The sequence below is a fragment of the Manis pentadactyla genome, chromosome 6 (assembly GCF_030020395.1).
Source record: "Manis pentadactyla isolate mManPen7 chromosome 6, mManPen7.hap1, whole genome shotgun sequence".
NCBI classification, from domain to species: Eukaryota; Metazoa; Chordata; class Mammalia; order Pholidota; family Manidae; genus Manis; species Manis pentadactyla.
The window spans coordinates 34,792,298-34,819,808 of NC_080024.1; the positions used below are offsets into that span (position 1 = coordinate 34,792,298).

Here is a 27,511-nt window from a genome sequence, read left to right on the forward strand (position 1 = left end):
CCTGCTATTATCTTAAAAGAGTCTGCATTAGCAAAAATTTTGAGTAGGTAATCTATAAGGACCCTCCAATGCAAGTGTTCTAGAAGTTAGTTGTATTCACTAATGATCAGTGCAGATGCTTGTCAGAGTTGCCATCTTCAGGATGAAATGACTGTCGGGACATTATCAGGCGTGCATATGGTACAAGTACTTGGGGTGCTCGTTGCCCCAGGGCTCATGGACAGACACCCACTAGAGTAGATCCTGCTTTCAGCACCTTCATTTTCCTACTCTCCCTGAGGGCCTGGGAAAGGGAGAGTCTTGAGCAGGGTGGGGAAGAATACAGAAATGAAAGAAAAAAGACAACTGCACGAAATTGAAAGAGTCTGTCTTTTGACTTCAACTTTACTGAGCATAGTTCCAAACCAAAGGAGTGTTGATTTTTGTCACCTGGAAAAATGCACCCCCACCTCAGAAGCATATCTTCCTTCTTATCACTACTTCAGCACCCTAGTTCCTGTTAAAGGTGTTGTTCACCCTCCCTGCTGTAGTTGTCCTTATTTAGAGTTAACTTTTGAAGTAGAATGATTATTATTCATAACTTCAGCATCTTATCAATCTTCCACAGAGAACTTTAATTTACAAGTTTTACCAAAATATTGAGACCAAAAAGACTATTATTGTTACTTTTTTATACATAAAATGTTAGCTTCTGTTACAAGGTTTACGACTTGTGGGAAATTGAAAACATGCCCTTTTTTTCTGTTTTTATCTCCTCAGGATCACAAACTCTGCACCACTGGCAGCAGCTTGCCCAACCCAATTTGGGAACCATTCTTGACCCACGACCAGGTGTCATCACAAAAGGCTTTCCCCAGTTGCCCAAGGATGCCATCTATCACCTCTCAGATTTGGAAGAGGATGAAGAGGAAGGTATCACTTTTCTGGTTCAGCAACCTCCTCAAGTGGAACAGGAACCTTCAGCACCCAAGCCAGTAACAGGAATCTTCCTACCACCCATTACTTCAGCTGGTGGTCCAGTTACAGGTAAGAAAAGTCCTTGGTTGAGTATAGTCTAATAACCAGTGGTATTTGCATTCTGACTGTATGGTCAGCTGCTTATCTCTAAATCTTACTGGAATGTACTCAGTCTTGAATAGAAGATAATGAAAATCTTCAGCATTAGTGGTCTTTCTCATTCTTTGCACTTCTTAGCTAGCCCCTAAATAGATAGGACAGAGAGAGATCCGTTCAATCAGTGGTTCGCAAACCTTTTGGGTTCAGGATCTCTTTACACTCTTAAAAATCATTGAAAATTCCAGAGAGCTAGTCTGTATTGCTTTTGTCTATTGATGTTTACCATATTAGAAATCAAGACTAAGAAATTATAAAAATATTTATTAGCTTATTTAAAAATAATAATTATATATTAACACAATGGTTTATGAAAAATAGTAATTTTTTTAAGTAGTAAGAAAGAATGGCTTTGTTTTATAATTTGCAAGTCTCTAATTTATGGCTTAAAGAAGGTAGCTGGATTCTCATATCAGCTTCTATAGTCAATCTGTTGTTTTGGCTGAAAAATATGAAGAAAATGCATCCACACAGATAGGTAGTTGGAAAAGGGAAAAGTATTTTAATAGTCTCCTCAGGTATTTGTGGATATTCTTTGATCTTACACCAAAACTTGGTAAGTTGTAGTTTCTTTAAAGTTTGTGGCAATATGGCATATGAAAGCCCATCAGTACTTGTCATACTTTGTTATACAAAAATCTATTGGCCAGTCCTCCACTTTGGATACATCTTTTACCCATGCATAATTTTATAACATCATTCATTGGTTGGTTGGAAAATGCTGCTTCACTGAGTTTTGCATATCTTCTAAATGTTGACATATTTCATGCTATGTTAACGTTGCCTTAGTATCATCAACCTATCTCATCAGATCAGTCTCTTAGTATTAGGAAGCTTTTAAGCTCCTAGTGGTGGATACAAGTTTTCAATAACTCTCATTTTCACTTGAAAGCTCAAATTTTGTCACTGGCAACAAATCCTGTCAGCTATTTTTCCTGGAGTTGCAGGCTTTCTGCCTTCATTTTCAAGAATATTTCTGCCAAGTGTCCAAGCCTGAATATCTGTAGTTTGTCTGTTAGTTGTTCTTTCCAGGCAAGGTGGTGTTCCATGAAAAACCGTTAACTCAGCTGCTCATGTGCCTTTCCTCTTGACCACTGTTGGGCCCAGGTATGCCGCAGAGTGCTCATGCTTAATCCCTATCTTATTACACAGAATATTAAGGACACCAAGGGTCAGGACTTAATAAATTATTTTTACTGCTTCAGGAAGAACATTCTTATGTGAATCTGGCTTTTTTTTTTTTTTTTAATTTGCATGAACAACAGTGAAGAATACTAGCACAACTTGGTGCCATCACCGTGCTTTGTACTGAGAAACCAACACAAACTTACCACCATCGCTTTTGCACCAGCAGCAAGTGCCAGCCTAGTTGGAAAGGCAGATAGCATTTTAGTAATGCTGTGCAAGTAGTTTTTGCCTGTAGATAGCCACAAGTCCTGCAAATCACACTTTGAGAACTGGTGTAGATAGTTTGGCTAAAAAGGTGGATGACTGGATCTTGTGTTTTATTTTTGTTATCAGAATGTGCTTTATCTTGTTTCTAAGCTACTTATAATCCTCTTGAATTACAGTTTTAAAGTGTTGAAGGATTCAGCTATATACTAACCAGTCAATATTAATACAGTATTAACATATATTTCATTTCCAGGTTCAGGGATTTCTGTGCAAAAGACACTTAATAAATGCTGTGTTATTAATAAATAATGGTGAATGTTTTGCATTATTAACCTAATCTTTCAATTTTGTGTTTGATTCCCTAAAAATCTCTACTTCAGTTGCAACATCAAACCCAGGAAAGTGTCTGTCATGCACAAACTCAACATTCACCTTTACCACCTGTAGGATATTACATCCCTCTGATATCACTCAGGTCACCCCCAGGTAAGAGGGTCTGGGCAATTTGAGGCCTCACCTCTTTCCTCAACTATATTTGCATGAATTCCTTTTAAAAATTACTTTCTTTTTAATACCCAGAATTTTAATTAATATTCTTTGACAATTAGTCTTTAGAATATTTTCACATTGTATTTTTCCATTTGATCATTATAACTCTCTGAAGTATGCAGCACAAGTGAGTATGTATTACGTAAGTGAAAAACTGAGGCATACAAAGCTCAGGTGACCGGTCCAAGAGCAGACAGGTAATAAATGATCTGAGACTATACCCAGAGTTAGCCAGACTGCAAGATTTGAGGGACCAGTTCTCTGCATAAGACTTTGCTCACTTCTTACACCACCTGCAAGTTTAAGGGGTTCCTAAAGCCTCTCTCTGGTTTGATAATTTGCTAGAAGGACTCACAGAACTCACTGAAAGCTGTTATGTTTATGGTTACTATTTATTACAGGGAAAGGATACAGATTAAAATTAGCCATAGGAAGAGACACATAGGTCACAGTCTGGAAGGGCTTCACACACAAAGCTTCCTGGTCCTGAGAATTCATTACTTTCCTGTACTGACATTTGATAGTGTACACAGAGTATTGACAACCAAGGAAGCTCACCTAAGCCTCAGGGTCTATATTTTTTATTGAGGCTTCAGTGCATAGGCATGATTGATTGATTGCCCATGTGGTTGAACTTACCTCTGGGTCCACTTACTTCCAGGTGACATAGTTGGTCTTTCTGGCATCACCAGCCTCTTACTAAATAAAGGTAGCTTCTATTGGATGTGGCATAAATTACCACCTAGAAGCTGAAGCAAAGGCCAGAACCCTCTGGACAAGGCCAAATGGTGTACTACATAGGCTAGAACATGGATATTCTGATCCATAGTTAAGGGATCTTATTAAGCCATTTTGCTGCTGTTCTACTCTACCAATTTCAAAAAGAATATAAGGTTGTTTTCAAAGATGCACAGAATATTGCAGGGATAATGTTAACTGGGAGTAGAGAAGAAAAATGAATCAAAGAGAAATCAAGAGTAAGGATGTAACGTGGATAGAGGAATAAAACTAGTGCACAAATTGTACCATAAAGTCTACCCACTTACTAAGATCAGTCGTGTATTTGAGTCTTAACTTTCTAGCTGTCAATGTGGAGGGAAGTAAGATTATGTTTCACAATGCCCATAAGATAGGAGCAAATCAATTGTTCAGGGAAACATTTGGGTGATACCCAGTAAAAATCTCAGTAAAGTCTAAAATGAAAAGGCGTATCTGCAATTTTTCTACATTGTTCTTACCATCAACAAGATAACAAGTTTTATAAAATTGGTTCCTGGGGGAACTCTCAGTACAGGTTTATCCCATCATATGAAGGATTCAGTTTGGTAAAGGACTGGCAATTCTATGGTAGAGATAGGGAGGTGAGAAGCTGGGAGTACAGTGTATAGACCATCAGATTACAAATTCTTTGGACTGATTTAACCAAGGAGTCAAACTTGCATTTTGCTTCTTTTATACAGGTTGGCACTTTGGCAAATTTATTTTTTAACCCTAAACTTGCATTTTGTTCATAATACTTAGAAATTTTGATGTTCTCATTTACTAAGTATTTTGTATTAAAGTGAAAGTTTATTAAATACTGGCAGCATTTGCTCAAGGGAGAGAAATTAGCTAAAGAAATACCATTTGCATTCTATCACCATTTCCTTCTGTACATTGTTTTTTGTCTTGTTAACGAAACACAATGAAAAGATTCTAACAGTTGTCAGAGTTTTTTATTATTTTTGTTTTCCCACAAACACGTATTCTAAATCAAGATTGAAAAAAATTCATTCCATGGATATCCTTATACTGTAATTGTTTGAAATTAACATTCTTAAAAATGGAAATTTAACAATTTGAACTTTGCTTAGTTCTCAGCAATATAAAGTTGACAGATTAAGAGGAAATAAATTTCTCCTTAGAAGAGCCTGTTAGGTATAATTCTGAAAGATTATATTTTCTAAAATGTTGAGAAATTGTTTACTCGTGGATTGTTGCCTCTTGGTGTATTTTGCCTTATATATTAATAAAAATTTATAAAGGTTACTTCCTTTAATATTTTAATTTCTTTGATTCCTATCACAAAATTTAGCTCCGTTCTAAAGTTAAATTGAAGAGTAAAGTTATCTAAGAGTACAATAAACTTTTTCATATCCTACAAAAGACATGTTTCAGTAAGTTAAAGACTAGGTTACAAATTACAAATAATTAGCCAATCGTTGAAGTAATGTCAAAATGTTCATTCCTCAAATCTCACAGAGTTCAGTGACAATGTGCTGCCCAGTCTGTATTTACTATGGGTGACTACTGTGATGACTTCACATGCTGACTTGGAGATTGCTTTTTATTCTTAAACTCTCTCTCCTGCTTTTTTTTTCTCTTCTCCTTCTTTTTTTGTTTTTTTCTTTTTAAAGCTCTGGGTTCCCTTCACTGTCCTGTGGAAGTAGTGGCAGCAGTTCATCAAACACAGCAGTGAATTCTCCTGCTGTGTCCTACAGGCTCAGCATCAGTGCATCGATCACCAACCGACGAGATTCTACTACAACCTTCAGTAGCACCATGAGCTTGGCCAAACTTCTGCAAGAGCGGGGCATCTCTGCTAACGTGTACCATAGCCCAGTTACAGAGAACCCGCTCCTGCAGCCTCTCCCTAAAGCCCTGGCCGTCCCTTCCACACCACCAAATTCACCATCTCATTCACCTTGCTCTTCTCCTTTGCCCTTTGAGCCTAGAGTGCATCTCTCTGAAAATTTTTTGGCCTCTCGACCAGCTGAAACATTCCTCCAGGAGATGTATGGTTTGAGACCTTCCCGGAATCTTCCTGATGTTGGCCAGTTAAAGATGAACTTAGTGGACAGGCTGAAGAGATTGGGGATAGCCAGAGTGATCAAGACCCCTGAGACACAGGAAAATGGAAGAAGCCACAAGGCAGAAATTGGTCTTCAAAGACCAGAATCTGCTGTCTATTTAAATTCAGGTAGTAATTTATTGAGTGGACTGAGGAGGAATCAAAGTCTTCCTGTCATGATGGGTAGCTTTAGCACCCCAGTTTGCACATCCTCGCCCAAAATGGATAACCTGAAGGAGGACTGAGGTTCAGCCGTTAACTGACCTCTTACACAGATTAAGCACATGAAGAATAGATTTGCACTGAAACGTAGTCGGGTCTGACTGAGAGAAACAGAATGTTGCAGAAGGGTTGTGAATGTGGGAGGGGCAAGTGGGAGAATGGAAACCAATGGGATGGGGCCCTAAAGAATGAGGTCTTAAAAGTCAAAAGTATAAATTGATTGGTCAGGAGTATTTGGAGGCAGAAGAGGAAGTAAGGTTTAATACACTCCCTCAATTGGGTTTTCTTTCTTAAAAAGTGACTAGAAAATAAATTCAGTAATACTGAAACATATCAGAAATACTGAACTTGCTAGCACCTTTACTCTGGTAAGTATAAGCAGGAAGAACCCAGGTTAGGAGAGAAAGAGAGAAGGAGCAGCTTTGACTGTTGCCTATACAAAGTTATTCTGGGGAGTTGCAGGGGTAAGCTCAGTCTCTTACCAAGACACCAGTGAGATGGCGTTTATGCTTGCCCCTGTTACTGTCTGATTAAATTACATGCCGATCAAATGTATGCATACAGGTATGCATACAGCATTAGCAAACAAGAAATTGTATCTTTTCCATAAGATCAGAATAGTGGCGACTCCCTTTTTGCTTTCTTTCTGCAGGACTTTTTGAGCCATTGGGAGCCCAAACCACCCAAATTCCTTTTATATTTGTAATTAATAAAAGTTCATTTTTCCAATTTGTATTTTTATACAACATCCCCCCAAAAACAACATGACTTGGGGGGTAGGAAGGGTTTACTCTAAGAAGGAAAATATAGGTAAATTGAAATCAAGGAAAGTTGTTTCCAGAATGTTTCTTCTGGGTAAGTGCAGTGGCCAAGGCATAAGAATATAGTCACATGTCTTTCAAATTTCCTTGGAGGCTGGAAGGGGTTAAACCGTAAGTGCAATCAGTAGGAATTAGGGAATGTTGTATATTTATGTCCATAAGTTTTTATAAGGAAAGCTATTTGCAAACTTTTTCCAAAGTGTGCTATGCATATTTTTAATGAAAGATGACCTGTATTTGCACAAAAATTCTCAGGCACATTAAATTATTATAAGCTGAAGTAAAACCCAGGTGCTTGATTTTAGATTGCAGGGGGGTCGGGTTTAATAAAGTCAAAACATCTGCCTTTTTCTTGCTATCTGTAAAATCAAAAAATGAACTTCTAAATGGGCAAGTCAAAGCTTTTGCTTTACTCTAGGGTTCCTTTTTTTTTTAAACAAACAGTGTGAAATGGCAAAAGGGAAACTCAAGGATTATGTGTCAGCATTCAGCAGTGTGATACAAGGCTGTGAATTGGGAAGAAACAGATCTGTTTTCTGTGTGTTGCTGATCAAGGTCTGCTCCTCATCTGATGGCATGGCTTTATCTAAGCAATACAGTTTGGAAAGAAATACCATTATATTAAAAGCATTGTGGAGAGAAGATAAGGAAGGAGGCTAATTATTTTGTTTTTGAAAATGGGAGGCATATTACTTGATCTTTTTTGGTGCTCAGTTTGTGACTGTTTTACCCCTTTGTTCTGACTTAATTGAAAGGCTTTTTTAAAAATTCTAGATGCGATCCTTGCTTCTTTGGTTACCTTTGATACACATATCCTCAGGCTAGAAGAGGGTCCTTCCTCCTCTTGAGGTGCCTTTCCTACATGAAGAGCTGTGTGCTCAAAGGGGTAGAAAAACCAACATGCACACAATGGTAAGAATGTGAGTTTTCCATGCTTTTTAGAATCTTTCAATAATACTTTCTAAGTAAATTTCTTAAAAGCAAAAAGTAAAAGTGTCCTCTCTCCATTCTCTCCCCTTGCTCAGTCATGCTGAGATTGCAAACCATACACATACATGTTTTGCAAGGATTCCACCAGGTCTATTAGTGAAATGTAAGTGTCCCAGAAGAATTACTGATGTTTAAATTTCCAAAATATTCCAATTCACTTTTTTCAAAATGGCATCTGAGATTTTACTTCATAAGTAAATCTGAGGTGCTTATTTTAGCCAACTCGTAAAGCTTTCTATTTATTCTCTGAGAAAGTAAGCTTCCTATTGCCAGTGTCCAAAAAACATCCAGAGTGGGAAAACACCAGGCCAGAGAGCAGTACTAAATGTTAAATTTCAGATTTAGGTATATTACATAAATAGCTAAAAATTAAGCTAGATTTGAGTGTTCTTTATAATTAATATACTTTTTTATAACATATGTTAGAACGATCACTTTGGAGGCAGGACAAGGAAGGACCTAATCACAGCAAAATGAGCACATCTGATTAAAGAAAACCAGACTTAAGTTTTTGAAATTTAGATTGATGTTGCTGTTCCACCAGAAACACAAGAATTGCATATGGCACATGCTTATCTCTAGAAATGAATCCTGTTTCGAAATTGGGTTTTGCAGTTTTTGAAGTTTGCACTTAATTTTTGGTACAGCCTGAGAATCTCTATTATAACAAAATTGTGTTCAAAGTATAGTAAGAAGAACTGGAGCCTTGTAGCAAGTTCCTTCTCAGCTTATCTGTTCTGCTTTAGTACTTGTTGACATTTTAGTTTTTCTGTATCAGCTATATATGTACTTTTATGCTAGTATAGGAAATTCTAATTTTTTTTCTCCTTCGAGAAGGTTCTCAGTGATATACCTCAGGTATTTCTGAGTATCCTATTATCTAGTAGGAAGGGTACCTTTGAGAGCACAGAATTAAAAGTTCTCCTGAATTATGAAGATCCCAAATGTTATGTAAACAGTCTTAGACCTAGGTCTTAGGGAGATATTAATGACCATTGTTAACAGTTTTTTAAAAGTTTTTTTACTGTATATCCTTGACTGACATAAATGAACAGACTCTGGCAAAGGGAAGAAATAAGAGGCAGCTCACAACATGAGCCTATTCTTTGTAAAAGGTGTATTTTATATAGTATTCAAAGCCTATTATTTTTTTCTGACCATCCTAGTTCATGATTACTACTTGTAGGTTGCTAACACTGACTTTTCAACATCTGTAACTAGAGATCTCAGTGTTTAATGGTTCACCTCTTTGATGTCAGATGCCTGCAGGCCTATACTCCAGCTGACACAAGACAGTGCCCACCCCGAGTGGCAGCACTGCAGAGCACAGCTCCCTAGGAGTGGCATAACGGCTCCTGGGGTAGCAGGGAAATGCTGTTGTTTGATATCTGGGGCTTGACTTTGTCAAACAGCTCTTTGTGCACCTACTTTTTCTTTGTCAAGTGTAGATCAGATAATAAACATGAGTATCTTCTTAAATTTTCATTTGTCTTCCTGTGTTTTGTCCCAGTTCTTATCGCAGATAATCCTGCATGAAGCCTTCCCTTTTCATTATGTTGATTTTAGTACAGACAATAACCTCTATTTGCCAAAGCAACGCAAAACAAATCAGCACTAGTCATAAGTAGTGAACAGATCTTATTGTATTTTCTCAAATACTTTTTTAAATAGAACAGATGGAGTGTCTATATATGCCATTTGTTTCCTTAGCAAAGTAACAGCAAAATAAAAAACCTAAAGTCATTGATGTGCAGATCTTTTCATTTGAAAAGACTGAGGAAGTGTGAATTAGTTCTTTTCCTATAACCCACAATTTACTGTTGACACTTAGCTATTTAGAAACTGTTTCCAAGAAACTAAATTTGAAAATTGTTGGACTCAAAGAAAAGGTGCTTTGATGTTCTCTTTTCTCTGTTATAATTTAATTGCTGTTCTTGCAAGTACCACTCCAATAGATGAGTGTCTGGATATAAATGAAAACATGAAAAGAAGCAAAAAATGAATGCCTGGCACCACTTGGAAAACAGTATTTCATTGTGTGTGAATCTGTGCATCCACGCTGAGAGTTTTTGACAAGTTACCTTTCCTCTCCGCTCACTGCTGCTGCTCTAGTCCGTCCTGAATTCCAAAGCAGTGCCTATCTCTGCTCCTAGCATCAGTACCACCCAGAAACTGTAGCATTTGACACAGGCATCTTTTCTTTTGAAGGTAAAGGATAGGAGATGTGGAGAAGCATGCCCCTGAGGCCTGGAAGGTGTTAACTGATGAGGGTGGATATTTAAGGTTGGAAGTCCAGCTATTCCAGAGCTGAGCTCAAGATCCAATGCCTATGTGTTCTTTAAATAGGTTTTGGTATATACCTGTGATATGCACAGCCCCCTAAAGCTCGGGGCAGTGGCTGCTCTGTCTAGTGAGGGTGCCAGTGCAGGCTTTTGCATGGTTCCTGTGACTTGCTGGCTGGGAGCCTTTTGGGAACAGTTGAATGAGTCAGTGGGACTTTGTATAGCACCCTAAAGTTAGGTCTTGAAAGACAAGAAATGATTAAAGGAAACAGAACAAGTTGGAGATAATGACAAGCTTCTTGAAAGAACACCTTTTCCACACTGGGAATATTCTTACAGTCACCAACAGGGCTACACAAATGGAAAGCCTCTGACTGCTCACTAGCTGATCATGTTTGCCACTGCAGGAAGGCTGCAGTGTTACACAAGGTGATGCCCATTTCCCCAGGCAATGTGCACACTAATTTTGATGATAACCTGATTACTAAGTCAAAGTTTCTTTCATTTATTTTTCGGCGCATACTGTTAAACTGTTAGTGCCCTGGCCTTCACCTCCACTCCAAACACCAGGGCGCGTTGCTCTGGGGGAAGTTGCTGAGAATGTTAGTGGTGTCCATCTCTTTGCTGGGTCTTCAGAAAAAGCCTTTTATGCATTTCAAAGTTTCCCTCAATTCAATTGAAGAGAAGAATACTGAGCCTCTAAAAGCCTTCATTTCCTTCCCCTCTCCTGTGTTTCAGCTGACAAAGTTGTACTCATACCCAAAAAGAAGAAAGGAGAGCAGAAAATCCGAAAATTGTGGTAATTAGTGCGAACTAAGCCTTGGTGAAGTCAAGTGGCTGCGATTTTCCTTCAGCACCAACTTTTTTTCTATCTTTGTTTTTAGCCACTCTCTACACAAGCCCCAAATCCTGCATTTTTTAAATCATAAGAAAACATTTAAATATAAATTTTCACACAGTAAACAGATTTAACTTCTTTCCCTCCTCTTTAGCTTTTGAAGTCTGTCTCCACCTAGCCTGCTCCTGGTGCCAGGCGTTGTGACAGCCACATGCCACCCTGAGGCTTCCCTCACTGGGCACGCTGAGACTGGTGTGACAGAAGGATGGAAAGAACCCAGCTCTCCAGTGACATTGCTCAGTCGATCGATTCTGGTCGTGCTACCTACAGACTTTATTCCATGAAATTAATGAGCCACTTTCATTCACATGATAGTTGCACGTATTTTAACTAACACGTGGCCCACACTTTGAGAAATGCTCTCTTAAATGCTGGTGTTCTTCAGGGATCTGTTCTAGAGGCTTTTCTCTTACACATACTCTGCCTGACTTAGAAACCCAGGAATCCCCGCTGTCCCCTCTGTCCCTGCCCCTCCCCCTGACTTCCAGTCAATCACCAAATCCTCCTGCACCCTCTTCTCTCCATCCCCACTGCTGCTCCCTCAGTTGAGGTCACCATTGTGTCTTATTTGACCTCTGCCACAGACCCCTACCTGGTTTCCCTGCCTCCTGCCTTAGCCCCTCCAGTGGTTTCTCTACAATGCAGTCAAAATGATATACAAAGCTAGTCAGATCCCTTCTGATTAAAACTTGTCTGACTCATTAGACTAGATGAAAAATCTTTGCTATACGCCCCCACTGCATCCATGAGGCCCTTAATGTAAGCTTCATTGTGCCTTTACGGAATTTATTATGTTTCACTACTAGTCTCTAAGCTCCATGGAGGTCTACCCCCACCCCATCCCCTCATCTCACAGCAGTGCCTGGCACCCAGTAGATAATAAATATAGAGTAGAATGAATGGATGAATTCATAACAATGTTTTGTAAACTATAGGTTGTGACCCATCAGTGGCTCATGAAATCAATTCAGTGGATTTATAATCAGCTTTCACTTTAAATAGAAGAAAAAGAAATAGATGAGAATGTAATAAGTATTATTTCATGCAACGTTTTATTATAAAATGGATAAAACATTTCTTACACTGAGTTATGGTAAAATTAAAATGAAAACCACTGGTCTATAATCAAGCATTTTTTTTTTCCTATAATGAGAAAAAGCAGCTTTATTTAGGGAAAAAAAATCCGAACTCCTTGGTGAAAAAAAGACTCCTACCCTGGGGGATTTGTTCTTTTTTTTTTAACAGATTTCAATGCCTGAAAATGAAGGAAGAAATTACCTACTTTAGAGCTTTAGGTTTCTGTGAGCAAATGACCAAGGAGATTAAAATCCATCACAGATCCTGTCTGTCAAATACTGCCATAGACCAATTAAGCCTAGGAGTGCTGTTTAATTCAGCTGCCACTGAAAGTGTATCTTCAGCATATTTCATCTCAGGTCTTGGAGAATTTCTTCACTGGCTGCTTCTCCAGCCTTCTTTCTTTAAGAGCAGAGTGCTTGAGCCAATGGAGTGCTGCCATTCTGTTTCCATAGCAATGAAAGAAACAAACCATCTCCCTCCTAGGACAAACTTCACAGCTCAAGGCCCGAGTCAAGAGTGAATGGAGTCTGACTTGGTTTGCAATATTGAAAGACTCAAACTGGAATGTCTTCAGGAGGGAAATTCATGCTCATGCCAGTTCAGCCTTTGTAAAAGCCTCTGACTGCACTCACGGCAATTCTTGTGCACCACACATATTGTGGATTTTCAGTCACTTGGAATGGCCACTAAAGTCTCGAGTAATTGAACCTCTGGATTTGACCTAAAATGAATTCTGATTCTGTGTTGATGGGAAACAGTTTCTCTGCAACATTGTGACCCATCAGTGGCTGATGAAATCAGCCTTTAAGACTCCTGACTTGAAAAGGAAACACATGCGAGAAACAAATCTTTGGGCAGTCCAAGGTAAGTTCTTTGGAAAAGATCTTTTATATATCTGTTTCTTATGGTTATTAATACTAACCGGTGACCTTTCTGAAGGCTCAGCTGGCTCGCTGGTGACTACAGGGTCACCAGTTGGCACATTCAGTCCACTGAGCCTCAGGTAAAATCACCAGGGAGAGATACAGGAAAGGAAAGAAAGAGAAAGAATCCTAAATCACACGCATTGTTGACAGCATGGACAAGCACACACATGCCCCTATATTCTCAGAGCCACACGGTGCAACATCAAGTCACTGAATGCCATAGATCTCTCTGCTGATGTGGAAATATCTACTAGACCTCCTGTTATGTAAAAAGAGCAAGACATGGTAGTGTGTGAAGTATGTTCTCGTTTATGTAAAAAAACAATATCCATACATATACACACATGTATACATATATCTATGTACACGTGTGTGTATATACATAGAACATTTCTGGAAGGATACCCAAAAAAGCTGTTAACAGTGGTTCCCTCTTGGGACAGTACTGAAAGTAGAGAAACACCACAGTACTGGTTGTACAGAGACATTTTCCCAGCTCCTCAAATGTCGTCCTTGCCACCTTGGTTGCCCCAGCTCCTCCCCTGGCACCCCCAGACTGCCTCATGATTTGGCAACTAAGGGATTAATGCCTTGCATGGGGGTAGGAGTGGCATCAGCCCTGCAGCCCATGTCTGCTCTGATTGTTCAATAGCCTTGTTGTACTGGGTAACTTGTTTGGAGGGAGTTTGGAGTTTGGAGGGAGAGGGCTTTCTTGTTAAGAGTAAAAGAACATACACCAAGGCATTGTTTATAACAGGATAAAAAGGAAACAACTAAATGTTCATCAATACAAAACTGGCTAAAAATGTAAATGGGTACACTTGTAGATTAGAAATGTATACAGTCATGATGATACAGAAACAAATCCCAGACTTGTTTTAAAGATTTGCCATAAATATAATTTCAGTTATAGGTTTGCTTTAAAATATTCTAGTGTTAGAAGAGGGGGCTGGGTATAGTTCAATAAGATTAGCCACAATCTCTACTTGTTTACATGATTTTTTTCTATTGAAGTATAGTTGATGATAATATATTGGTTTCAAATATATAACATAGTGATTCATCAGTTACACCCGTTATTAAATCCTCATCCCAACTAGTGCAGCTGCTGTCAACAAATTACTAATTGTTGAAGATAGGTGATGGGTGAGTTCATTATACTGTTTTCTCTACTTTTGTACATTCAAAAAATTTCTTCACAGTAAATTTATGTTTAAAAATTGATGACATAAGGGGCGGAAGATGGCGGCGTGAGTAGAGCAGCGGAAATCTCCTCCCAAAACAACATATATCTATGAAAATATAACAAAGACAACCCTTCCTAGAATAAAGACCAGAGGACACAGGACAATATCCAGACCACATCCACACCTGAGAGAACCCAGCGCCTCGCGAAGGGGGTAAGATACAAGCCCAGGCCCCGCGGGAGCCGAGCGCCCCTCCCCCCAGCTCCCGGCGGGAGAAGAGCAGGCAGAGCGGGAGGGAGACGGAGCCCAGGACTGCTGAACACCCAGCCCCAGCCATCCGGGCCAGAGTGCAGGGCCCTCGATACTGGGAAAACAGGGCAGCAAGAACAGTGAGCAGGCACTGGAGGCTGGGCGACAGAGGACATAAGAAAAGCGCGCGACCATTTTTTTTTTTTTGCTTTTTTGCTGCTTTGTTTTGGCGAGCGCTTTTTGGAAGTCTTAAAGGGACAGGGACCCCAATATTAGGGAAACAGGGCAGAAAGACCGGTGAGCAGAGGCCTGAGGCTGGCACGGGAGAATAAAGAAAAACGAATGACCACCTTTTTTTTTTTAATTAAAAAAAATTTTTTTTTTTAATTAAAAAAATTTTTTTTCTTGTTTTTTTTTGTGGTCGTTGTTTTGTTTTGGCGGGTGCTTTTTGGAAGTCTTAAAGGGGCAGGGCGGGCCACTTAATCCAGAGGTAGGGAATCCGGGATCTCTGGGCACCCTAACCCCTGGGCTGCAGGGAGCAGGGAGGCCCCTTACGGAGATAAATAGCCTCCCAGCAGCTCCTGCTCCAACGCGACTCCACCATTTTGGAGTAGCTGCCCGAGCCAGGCCACGCCCACAGCAACAGCGGAGATTAACTCCATAGCAGCCGGGCAGGAAGCAGAAACCCTGTCTGCGCGCAGCTGCGCAGCACAAGCCACTAGAGGCCGCTGTTCTCCCAGGAGAGGAGGGCCACAAACCAACAAGAAAGGAAGTCCTTCCAGCCATCACTCGTCCCAGCTCTGCAGACTATTCCTAACACCATGAAAAGGCAAAGCTACAGGCAGACAAAGATCACAGAGACAACACCAGAGAAGGAGACAGACCTAACCAGTCTTCCTGACAAAGAATTCAAAATAAGAATCATAAACATGCTGACAGAGATGCAGAGAAATACGCAAGAAAAATGGGATGAAGTCCGGAAAGAGATCACAGATGCCAGAAAGGAGATAGCAGAAATGAAACAAACTCTGGAAGGGTTTATAAGCAGAATGGATAGAATGCAAGAGGCCATTGATGGAATTGAAATCAGAGAACAGGAACGCATAGAAGCTGACATAGAGAGAGACAAAAGGATCTCCAGGAATGAAACAATGTTAAGAGAACTGTGTGACCAATCTAAAAGGAACAATATCCGTATTATAGGGGTCCCAGAAGAAGAAGAGAGAGGCAAAGAGATGGAAAGTATCTTAGAAGAAATAATTGCTGAAAACTTCCCCACACTGGGGGAGGAAGTAATCAAACAGACCACGGAAATACACAGAACCCCCAACAGAAAGGATCCAAGAAGGGCAACACCAAGACACATAATAATTAAAATGGCAAAGATCAAGGACAAGGAAAGAGTGTTAAAGGCAGCTAGAGAGAAAAAGGTCACCTATAAAGTGAAACCCATCAGGCTAACGTCAGATTTCTAAACAGAAACCCTACAGGCCAGAAGAGAATGGCATGATATATTTAATACAATGAAACAGAAGGGCCTTGAACCAAGGATACTGTATCCAGCACGACTATCATTCAAATATGACGGTGGGATTAAACAATTCCCAGACAAACAAAAGCTGAGGGAATTTGCTTTCCACAAACCACCTCTACAGAACATCTTACATGGACTGCTCTAGATGGGAGCACTCCTAGAAGGAGCACAGCACAAAACACCCAACATATGAAGAATCGAGGAGGAGGAACAAGAAGGGGGAGAAGAAAAGAATCTCCAGACAGTGTATATAACAGCTCAATAAGCGAGCTAAGTTAGGCAGTAAGATACTAAAGAGGCTAACCTTGAACCTTTGGTAACCACGAATTTAAAGCCTGCAATGGCAATAAGTACATATCTTTCAATAGTCACCCTAAATGTTAATGGGTTGAATGCACCAATCAAAAGACACAGAGTAACAGAATGGATAAAAAAGCAAGACCCATCTATATGCTGCTTACAAGAAACTCACCTCAAACCCAAAGACATGTACAGACTAAAAGTCAAGGGATGGAAAAACATATTTCAAGCAAACAACAGTGAGAAGAAAGCAGGGGTTGCAGTACTAATATCAGACAAAATAGACTTCAAAACAAAGAAAGTAACAAGAGATAAAGAAGGACACTACATAATGATAAAGGGCTCAGTCAAACAAGAGGATATAACCATTCTAAATATATATGCACCCAACACAGGAGCACCAGCATATGTGAAACAAATACTAACAGAACTAAAGGGGGATATAGACTGCAATGCATTCATTCTAGGAGACTTCAACACACCACTCACCCCAAAGGATAGATCCACTGGGCAGAAAATAAGTAAGGACACGGAAGCACTGAACAACACAGTAGAGCAGATGGACCTAATAGACATCTATAGAACTCTACATCCAAAAGCAGTGGGATATACATTCTTCTCAAGTGCACATGGAACATTCTCCAGAATAGACCACATACTAGGCCACAAAAAGAGCCTCAGAAAATTCCAAAAGATTGAAATCCTACCAACCAACTTTTCAGACCACAAAGGCATAAAACTAGAAATAAACTGTACAAAGAAAGCAAAGAGGCTCACAAACACATGGAGGCTTAACAACACGCTCCTAAATAATCAATGGATCAATGACCAAATCAAAATGGAGATCCAGCAATATATGGAAACAAATGACAACAACAACACTAAGCCCCAACTTCTGTGGGACACAGCAAAAGCAGTCTTAAGAGGAAAGTATATAGCAATCCAAGCATATTTAAAAAAGGAAGAGCAATCCCAAATGAATGGTCTAATGTCACAATTATCGAAATTGGAAAAAGAAGAACAGATGAGGCCTAAGGTCAGCAGAAGGAGGGACATAATAAAGATCAGAGAAGAAATAAATAAAATTGAGAAGAATAAAACAATAGCAAAAATCAATGAAACCAAGAGCTGGTTCTTCGAGAAAATAAACAAAATAGATAAGCCTCTAGCCAGACTTATTAAGAAGAAAAGAGAATCAACACAAATCAACAGTATCAGAAACGAGAAAGGAAAAATCACGACGGACCCCACGGAAATGCAAAGAATTATTGGAGAATACTATGAAAACCTATATGCTAACAAGCTGGGAAACCTAGGAGAAATGGACAACTTCCTAGAAAAATATAACCTTCCAAGATTGACCCAGGAAGAAACAGAAAATCTAAACAGACCAATTACCAGCAACGAAATTGAAGAGGTAATCAAAAAACTACCAAAGAACAAAACCCCCGGGCCAGATGGATTTACCTCGGAATTTTATCAGACATACAGGGAAGACATAATACCCATTCTCTTTAAAGTTTTCCAAAAAATAGAGGAAGAGGGGATACTCCCAAACTCATTCTATGAAGCTAACATCACCCTAATACCAAAACCAGGCAAAGACCCCACCAAAAAAGAAAACTACAGACCAATATCCCTGATGAACGTAGATGCAAAAATACTCAACAAAATATTAGCAAACCGAATTCAAAAATACATCAAAAGGATCATACACTATGACCAAGTGGGATTCATTCCAGGGATGCAAGGATGGTACAACATTCGAAAGTCCATCAACATCATCCACCACATCAACAAAAAGAAAGACAAAAACCACATGATCATCTCCATAGATGCTGAAAAAGCATTTGACAAAGTTCAACATCCATTCATGTTAAAAACTCTCAGCAAAATGGGAATAGAGGGCAAGTACCTCAACATAATAAAGGCCATCTATGATAAACCCACAGCCAACATTATATTGAACAGCGAGAAGCTGAAAGCATTTCCTCTGAGATCGGGAACTAGACAGGGATGCCCACTCTCTCCACTGTTATTTAACATAGTACTGGAGGTCCTAGCCACGGCAATCAGACAAAATAAAGAAATACAAGGAATCCAGATTGGTAAAGAAGAAGTTAAACTGTCACTATTTGCAGATGACATGATACTGTACATAAAAAACCCTAAAGACTCCACACCAAAACTACTAGAACTGATATCGGAATACAGCAAAGTTGCAGGATACAAAATCAACACACAGAAATCTGTGGCTTTCCTATATACTAACAATGAACCAACAGAAAGAGAAATCAGGAAAACAACTCCATTCACAATTGCATCAAAAAAAATAAAATACCTAGGAATAAACCTAACCAAAGAAGTGAAAGACTTATACTCTGAAAACTACAAGTCACTCTTAAGAGAAATTAAAGGGGACACTAACAGATGGAAACTCATCCCATGCTCGTGGCTAGGAAGAATTTATATCGTCAAAATGGCCATCCTGCCCAAAGCAATATACAGATTTGATGCAATCCCTATGAAACTACCAGCAACATTCTTCAATGAACTGGAACAAATAATTCAAAAATTCATATGGAAACACCAAAGACCCCGAATAGCCAAAGCAATCCTGAGAAAGAAGAATAAAGTAGGGGGGATCTCACTCCCCAACTTCAAGCTCTACTATAAAGCCATAGTAATCAAGACAATTTGGTACTGGCACAAGAGCAGAGCCACAGACCAATGGAACAGACTAGAGAATCCAGACATTAACCCAGACATATATGGTCAATTAATATTTGATAAAGGAGCCATGGACATACAATGGCGAAATGACAGTCTCTTCAACAGGTGGTGCTGGCAAAACTGGACAGCTACATGTAGGAGAATGAAACTGGACCATTGTCTAACCCCATATACAAAAGTAAACTCAAAATGGATCAAAGACCTGAATGTAAGCCATGAAACCATTAAACTCTTGGAAGAAAACATAGGCACAAACCTCTTAGACATAAACATGAGTGACCTCTTCTTGAACATATCTCCCCGGGCAAGGAAAACAACAGCAAAAATGAGTAAGTGGGACTATATTAAGCTGAAAAGCTTCTGTACAGCAAAAGACACCATCAATAGAACAAGAAGGATCCCTACAGTATGGGAGAATATATTTGAAAATGACACATCCGATAAAGGCTTGACGTCCAGAATATATAAGGAGCTCTCACGCCTCAACAAACAAAAAACAAATAACCCAATTAAAAAATGGGCAGAGGAACTGAACAGACAGTTCTCCAAAAAAGAAATACAGATGGCCAACAGACACATGAAAAGATGCTCCACATCGCTAATTATCAGAGAAATGCAAATTAAAACTACAATGAGGTATCACCTCACACCAGTAAGGATGGCTGCCATCCAAAAGACAAACAACAACAAATGTTGGCGAGGCTGTGGAGAAAGGGGAACCCTCCTACACTGCTGGTGGGAATGTAAGTTAGTTCAACCATTGTGGAAAGCAGTATGGAGGTACATCAAAATGCTCAAAACAGACTTACCATTTGACCCAGGAATTGCACTCCTAGGAATTTACCCTAAGAACGCAGCAATCAAGTTTGAGAAAGACAGATGCACCCCTATGTTTATTGCAGCACTATTTACAATAGCCAAGAATTGGAAGCAACCTAAATGTCCATCAATAGATGAATGGATAAAGAAGATGTGGTACATATACACAATGGAATACTACTCAGCTATAAGAAAAGGGCAAATCCAATCATTTGCAGCAACATGGATGGAGCTGGAGGGTATTATGCTCAGTGAAACAAGCCAAGCGGAGAAAGAGAAATACCAAATGATTTCACTTATCTGTGGAATATAAGAACAAAGGAAAAACTGAAGGAACAAAACAGCAGCAGAATCACAGAACTCAAGAATGGACTAACAGGTACCAAAGGGAAAGGGACTGGGGAGGATGGGTGGGTAGGGAGGGATAAGGGGGGGAGAAGTAGGGGGGTATTAAGATTAACATGCATGGGGGGGTAGGAGAAAAGGGAGGGCTGTACAACACAGAGAAGGCAAGTAGTGATTCTACAACATTTTGCTATGCTGATGGACAGTGACTGTAAAGGGGTTTATAGGGGAGACCTGGTATAGGGGAGAGCCTAGTAAACATAATATTCGTCATGTAAGTGTAGATTAGTGATAGCAAAAAAAAAAAAAAAAAAAAGGGCAGTTCCTGTGTGGTAACCTCCAACGAGTTCTACACAAGGGTATAAAGGGCATATAAAAGTGTAGGCAAAGGGTCTGTTTGTGTTTATACAGAGGATCAAAGCCTAATTGGGCTACCCCAAAAATGAACTAAGATACGATATGAAAAAGAACTTCCAACATCTGCACTCTCTGGAAGACTCATGCCAGAAGATGATCATCAAAAAACCCCAACAAAGATCCACGCACTGCTACAGCTGTAGATGCACTCATCCCACCAGTTCCTGGACTTGCCATGGGAATGAGGAAGGAGATATCTAAGCTGGCCTGTGCATACAGTAAAACAACAAAATTGGACTGGATCTATACTGTTGGAACTCAACCAAGAATTTGGAGAAGTGCAAATTGTAGCGCTCCAAAGTCTTACAACTACAAACTATTTACTGTTAAAAGAACATATGGCATGTGAACAGTCCCCAGGAATGGGTTGTTTTAATTTGTCTGATTTCTCTCAGACTGTTCAAGTTCAGTTGGACAATATCCACCATATCATAGATAAGTTTTCACAAATGCCTAAGGTGCCTAACTGGTTTTCTTGGTTTCACTGCAGATGGCTGGTAATTACAGGTATGCTTTGGTTATGTAACTATACTCCTATTATGTTAATGTGTGTGTGCAATTTAAGTAGTAGCTTAAAACCTATACATGCTGAAGTTACTCTACAAGAAGATATATCAAAGAAATAATCAATCTTCCCATGTTTTCTTCCGCCTGCTACCTCTATAGCTTTTCTTCTTCCTTCCTAATTACAACCCTTAAATAGAATTTGTGCCTCATATCGAATTTACCGAGTATCATAATTCTTCCAAGTGGTAAAGATACCTCAAGACAAATGCTGGGCATAGAAGCCACAGGGCATAAATATGCAAAGAAGTAAAAAGCTAACTTTTTCAAACAATAAGGCTTCTCTCTCACTTACCAACTTCACATTTCCCTGTATGGCCCCGGAAGATGACTGGTTAGCCAGAGACGGGTAAGATTCCTCAAGGGAGGAACAACCTAAGACAGGCACAGTCGCAGGGGGGCCATCAGGTGAGAAATTGGGGATCAACAGAGGTGAGGCTTAGAACCTCACCCCCCCGTTCTGAGAGAAATCTTCTGCATACGTGGATGTTTTATTGCCCTGGTCTAGCTTGGATTAACACATAGTCTACAGGCACACACCTGATCATCTACATGTGCTCTCTTACAACACTAAACTATGTTTTCTACCTTTATCTTGTATCTACCTACCACTTCAGCATTTTATTAAAAATAATAATAATAAAGAGAGAAATGTGGTATCCACATATAAATCAAGTATAAAAACCAAATGAGTATTCATATTTGAACTGACTGTTTATAGTTCATAATGCATGAGCAAAACCGAAAGTTTCTGTGATGACTGCCCTTGTACTGTTCACCATGTAACTTATTCATTATGTAAGAATTTGTTCTACATGTAAAAACTTGTTTGTTATGCCTCAGAAGATTGGAGACTGACAAAAATTAGGCTTGGGGTGGAATAATGATTGTGCATTGAGCATTGACTCCCCTATACAGAATTTTATTGTCGTTAACAACCATTTGATCAATAAATATGAGAGGTGCCCTCACAAAAAAAAAAAAAAAGAAGGACAGACTTCCAATGGTAAAATAAATTAGTAACCGGGATGTAATGTATAGCATAAGGAATATAGTCAAGATATTGTAACAGCCTGGTAGGGTGATAGCTGGAACCTAGAATTATGTATATAAATGTTCTACCACTGTGTTGTACACTTGAAACTCATGTAATGTAATACTGTGTGTCAACTACCCTTCAATAAAAAATAATTATTAAAAAAAAAAAAAATTGATGACATATATAGTTGTCAACATTAAAAGAAGCTCATGACATGGTTGAAGAAAAGAATACCTAAAATGTATGTACAGTTTGTTCCCGTCAATGGGAAATAATATAAATCTGTTGTTTTAGACCAGAGAGAATTCTAGAGGACATTAACCAAAATATTTTCAGTGCTCATCTCTAAGTGTTAGTATTTTGGAGAATTTTAACTTACTGTATTTATGATTTTCTTTACAAAGGAATTTTGTAAATTTCAATTTAACACACACTAAAATAGACCTCCAAAAATTTAGAAATAAAAGCTTATATATACAAAAATGCCACTGGGGTTCATAATATTCCTAAACTCAATTACCAGGTTTTAGGAACCTAAAGTATTCAAGACAATGTGCTAAGAACTCTCCTGACACAGTCTCATTTCATGTGCCTGACAGCCCAATGAGGCGTGAGCTCCCATGTCCCCATTTTACAGATGAGGAGACTGAGACTCAGAAAGATAAAAGTAAATTTCTTGAGGTCCCACAGCTGTTAGGTAGAGGTCCCACAGTGTGAAATCAAGCCCATCTGATTCCAAAGCCCAAGGAAAATTTTCATAAAGAATGTTGTGGAGGAAAAAAATAATAATCCTAACATTCTGGCCCCATTTTCATTTTTTAATATGTTCTTTTCTAACTCTTGTCCATATAGGTACAAACTTTTATATAATTGTATCCGTTGCACATATACCATTTTGTGTGTTTGTTCTTAAGCATTTCTCCTTGTATCTATCTGCTTTAAAATGGTCAATTAAAATGTACATAAAACTCCATTGATTGGCTGTACTATAATTTGCCCAGGCATTTTGGTTTTTTAATCCTGATTTTTAATATTACCTATAATACGTACCAATAATTATATCTTTGCAGTTTCATCTGTGGATCTCTTTTCTCCTTGCTGAGCCGATCCTGTGGCTACAGCCACCCAGTGTATTTGCCAGGCAACAACTGTTAATCAAATACCCATTGAGGACAAGCTGCTTTGTCAGGCTCCTTGGGAGCACAGAGAATGACACGGTGGAGTCCTGGTCTTCAAGAACCACACAGTCCCGTTGGGCAGGCAAGAAATGGAATAGAGAAGGCAGTGCTGGGAGCTGGCCTTTCTTAGCCTCTCACTTCCTGCCCCAGGGACCCCCTGCTACATCCCCAGGTTCAGGATTAGCCCTTTTCTCACAGAGGCAGACACAGTGTCCCAAGCAAAAGCTCCTTTCTAGCTACCACGACAGCCTCTTTTCAGACTCCCACTGAATCCTAGCCTCTGTGGCGTTATCTTCTCACCTGGGGTGCTCCATACCATCTGCTTCCCTTACCTTGTCTCCTGAGATCTCCTGACCAGGGCCCCAAGTGCAGCAGAGTGAGGACAGCTAGATAAGGTGACCCCCCCTGGTCACTAGGCTTTAGCTGTTTACTCAGTCTCCTGGCCTCCTTTCTAGCCCTGACCTCTAGTCCACACAGCACCCTGGGCCTGAGCCCCTCCTGCACCCACCTCCACAAGCACACTCTGCTTTCCTTCAAGTCCGGGTCTGTCTCCCTAGCTCCACAGCTAAATCAGCTCCCTTCTTGATGACTACCCTACTGACTGCAAGCACCCGGGGGGCGAGGTGCAAGTGTCCAGTGTCCAGCAGCTTCTAGCACAAGACTAATTGCATGAGCTTCTATTATCGCTCTTCAGTGAGCATTTAAAGGTAGTCCAGGAGTCACAGCATTTCTAGTCTCAGTTTCCTCATCTGTAAAATGGGTTCAATGTTAAGTCCCCCTTAGATCTAAAAGTCATTAGACCATGTAACTGGATTTCCCAAGCATCAGTTATGTTATAGAAAAAAGGCTTTTTTCATTTCTCAGCTGATTCTTAAGCAAATTTATTCCAGTATTCTATTGGAAACCAATCTCTGCCTTGGAAATTTGAGTTAAATCTGCTGTCACTGTAATGTTTCTGTTGTTCTATTGATTCTCCACTAGGTTTTTTTGGGGCACTAGTTTTTATTTTTTTATCAAATAATCTGACATCGTTTAAAAATCAAATTGTGTTAAAAACTTAGTTAATGAAAAGTTACAATTTCTGCTCCACCCCACCTTGCTTCTCACTTCTACTCCTCAGCATGCTCTTTCGAAAAATTATTTTTAACTCTCTTAGGCATTTATTTTGGATTTAACTTCATACTTCCGAATAATTTGCCTCTACTCCACTTGTTCATTTTCCAGTTTTAGGCATCCTCTCTTGACTTCCCGGTACGGTAGATGAGGATTTACCACTTACATAGCCTCCTTCCCCTGCTCCCCAAATCTCCCAGTGTAGTCACGATTCACTTTTTAGGTAAATGACTACCAAGTGTTTACATTAATATGTTTGATGTTCACTATGATTATGCTTCCTTTCTATGCAATATTTTTTTAACCTGAAGTAATTTTACAATTTTTATTTCCTTAGGTTTCTATGTCTTTATTGCTAATTTTCCCCCAAATCCTCATTTGCTATTACAAATTATCTGTGACAAATTACCACACAAATGTAGTGGCTTAAAACAACAGCAGTTTATTATCTTACAGTGTTGAGGTTAGACGTCTGACATCTTTCTCACAGGCCTAAAACCAAGGTGCTGGCAGGACTTTGCTCCTTCTGAGGGCTCTGTGGGCAGGGCCGGAGGGGTCATTCCTTGCCTTTCTGGCTTCTAGAGGCTGCTTTGGCTCATGCCCCTCCTCGATCACACCTACTTCTTCCATAGACACTTTTCTTCTCTGACTCTGACCTTCCCACCTTCCTTTTACAAGGAGGCTTGTGATTGCCTCAGGCCCACACAGATAATCTGGAATAAGCTCCCTTCCCAAGATGGTTAGCGTAAGCACAGCTGCAAAGCCCCTTTTGGCTTGGAAGGTAACTATTCAGAGGTTCTAGGGATTGCAACATGGACATGTTTGGAGAGGGAGCATTTTTCAACCTATTACATGCTCCAACAGACCTGCCAAGTGCCTCTCGATATCATCACACAATCTAGCAGTTACAAATTCTGAGTCTTTGAGGGCCTTTGATCTGGGAATCAGCTCCTTCTGGTTTGTACTCCCTTTGTGGGCATGTAGGCTGTAGCTTCCTACGACGTGCTAAGTGAGGGAATAATTTGTGCCAAACATGTATTGACATCAGCATGCAATGTTGTTCCCCACTCTCTTTGTGGTTGTGGAGTTAAACCTCTTTTAATCCTAGACTGAGGAAAATCAGCCTTTTCTTTCCATGTTTCTCTTTTACTTACACAACACTTCTGACACCAAAACCCAGGTGGGGTTTTTCCCCCACCAAGCAATTCTCTGCAGCACTAGCTGGGGGTCCCACAATGTAACGCAGTTCTGACACTATCTATCTGATGTTAGCATCAGATCCCACAGGTCAAGGGCTCAGTCCCATGAGACTGGCCCCCTTCAGATGCCAGCCACAAGTCGGGGTTGTCGCCTGTGCTTCTGACTAACTGGCTATAAGTCAGAGGTTCCCTTGACCTCCTTGTCGGGTTCAGTTAATTTCCCAGAGTGGCTCACAGAACTCACGAAAACACATTTACCAGTTTACTGAAGGATATGATAAAGGAGCAGATGTGCCACCAGGTGACGAGATACATAGGGTGAGGCCTGGGAGGGTCCTGAGCACAGGAGCTTCTGTCCTGGTGGAGCTGGGGGGCATCACCCTCCTGGTGCAAATGTGTTCACCCGCCTGGAAGCTCTCTGAGGCTCACACTTATGGGATTTTATGGAAGCTTCCTTATGATTATCTACTAACTCCATTTGCAGCCCTCTCCCCTCTCTGGGGAAGGGGATGTGGAGCTGAAAACTCCAAGCTTTTAATCATGACTTGCTCTTTCTGGTGACCAGCCCCATCCAGTAGCCCACCCAGAGCTGCCTCATTAGAACCAAAGATGCTCCTGTCCTAGGGCTCTTATCATTTAGGAAATTACAAGGGTTTGGGGAGCTCTATGCCAGGAACTGGGGGCAAAGACCGATACATTTATTTTCTATTATCTCACAGTCCTGTACTCTCATTTCAATGGGGTTTTGGAAAAGAAAGAAGAAAAACAAGTGTGGTCAAACCTCCACATTTTTCTGATATTGTCTTGCATGCAGAACTTTGTAATGGAGATTTTTGGTTTTGTTTTTATGGAACCAAGAAAGAAGTTTTGATCTGTAACTCAGGCATGTGACTGGGAAGGAGAAACAGGGAGGATCACTTGCACCATAATTTGAGTAACAAGGCTAATTTTCCAGGAAGTTCTGTGCAAGACCTACTGGAGGGATTTCTCTTCACTTCAGTGAGAGCTACTGTGGGCTGATGGAAGAGCAAGGGTGTAGGTGACAAGGAGACGTGTCTGCTCCCAGCTCTGTAACTTGCTACCTCTGTGACCTCTCTGAGCTCAGTATCCTCATCTGAAAAATTGGGATAATCATGAATGATCACTTACTATGGGTACCTGGCTCACAATAAGCTCTCAACCACAGAAAATTTTAAGTTGCTGTCAAGCCAAGCCTACTGAGTGGCAGGGATGAGGCGTTGTTCTATAGCCAAGGCCCTGCACCCACTCAGCAGCTTCCAGAATCTGCCATCTGTGCTTTGGGCCTTCCCTGGGTCCTTCCCAATTTGTCTTTCAGTATTTTTATTTTGACTCTAACTGGCATAACTCTCTGCTGTTGTTTTAGCATTTCAGCAAGAGCCTCCTGACCTAGCAGCCAAGACTGTCCCTGGCTTCCTGCCATGTACCCCAACCCTCTCATCTACTGCACCTGCTGGGACCCCTGGAACTTGAGGCCACAGAAGCTAATCAAGACCCCTCAGCCACCAAGCAAGACCTTCACAGGGAAGCCCAAGTAAGGATTATCTGGGACAGATTGGGCCCTGGGGACTTGGGTTCCGTTTGTACACTTCTTTCTCCTCCAAGATTTCCAGACAGTCAATTTGACAGCAAAATCCCGAGAAGGCCAGAAAGTTCAGCTTTCTCAGCTTTCCCTGCCAGCTTTTTGGCTGCACATCTCTCTTGCCAGTC

At 40.2% G+C, this 27,511-nt stretch overlaps 2 protein-coding genes across 6 annotated transcripts in view; both read left to right on the forward strand.

Annotated features, from left to right (window-relative positions):
* Positions 1 to 9,403, forward strand: part of TRAK2 (trafficking kinesin protein 2) — a 69,116-nt gene extending 59,713 nt beyond the window's left edge. For all 5 annotated transcript variants that reach the window (XM_057503694.1, XM_057503696.1, XM_057503695.1 and 2 more), the window contains 3 exons: positions 760 to 1,026; positions 2,889 to 2,994; positions 5,454 to 9,403. In XM_057503694.1, the coding sequence (XP_057359677.1) occupies positions 760 to 1,026; positions 2,889 to 2,994; positions 5,454 to 6,132 (1,052 nt within the window). In that variant the 3' untranslated portion in view covers positions 6,133 to 9,403. The remainder of the gene's footprint in view (positions 1 to 759; positions 1,027 to 2,888; positions 2,995 to 5,453) is intronic.
* A 3,577-nt stretch (positions 9,404 to 12,980) lies between these two features.
* The window catches only part of FLACC1 (flagellum associated containing coiled-coil domains 1), a 35,866-nt gene continuing 21,335 nt past the window's right edge, over positions 12,981 to 27,511 (forward strand). Inside the window, exons 1-2 of the mRNA XM_036928078.2 lie at positions 12,981 to 13,044; positions 27,168 to 27,335. Coding sequence (XP_036783973.2) covers positions 27,223 to 27,335 — 113 coding nt within the window. The 5' untranslated portion in view covers positions 12,981 to 13,044; positions 27,168 to 27,222. The remainder of the gene's footprint in view (positions 13,045 to 27,167; positions 27,336 to 27,511) is intronic.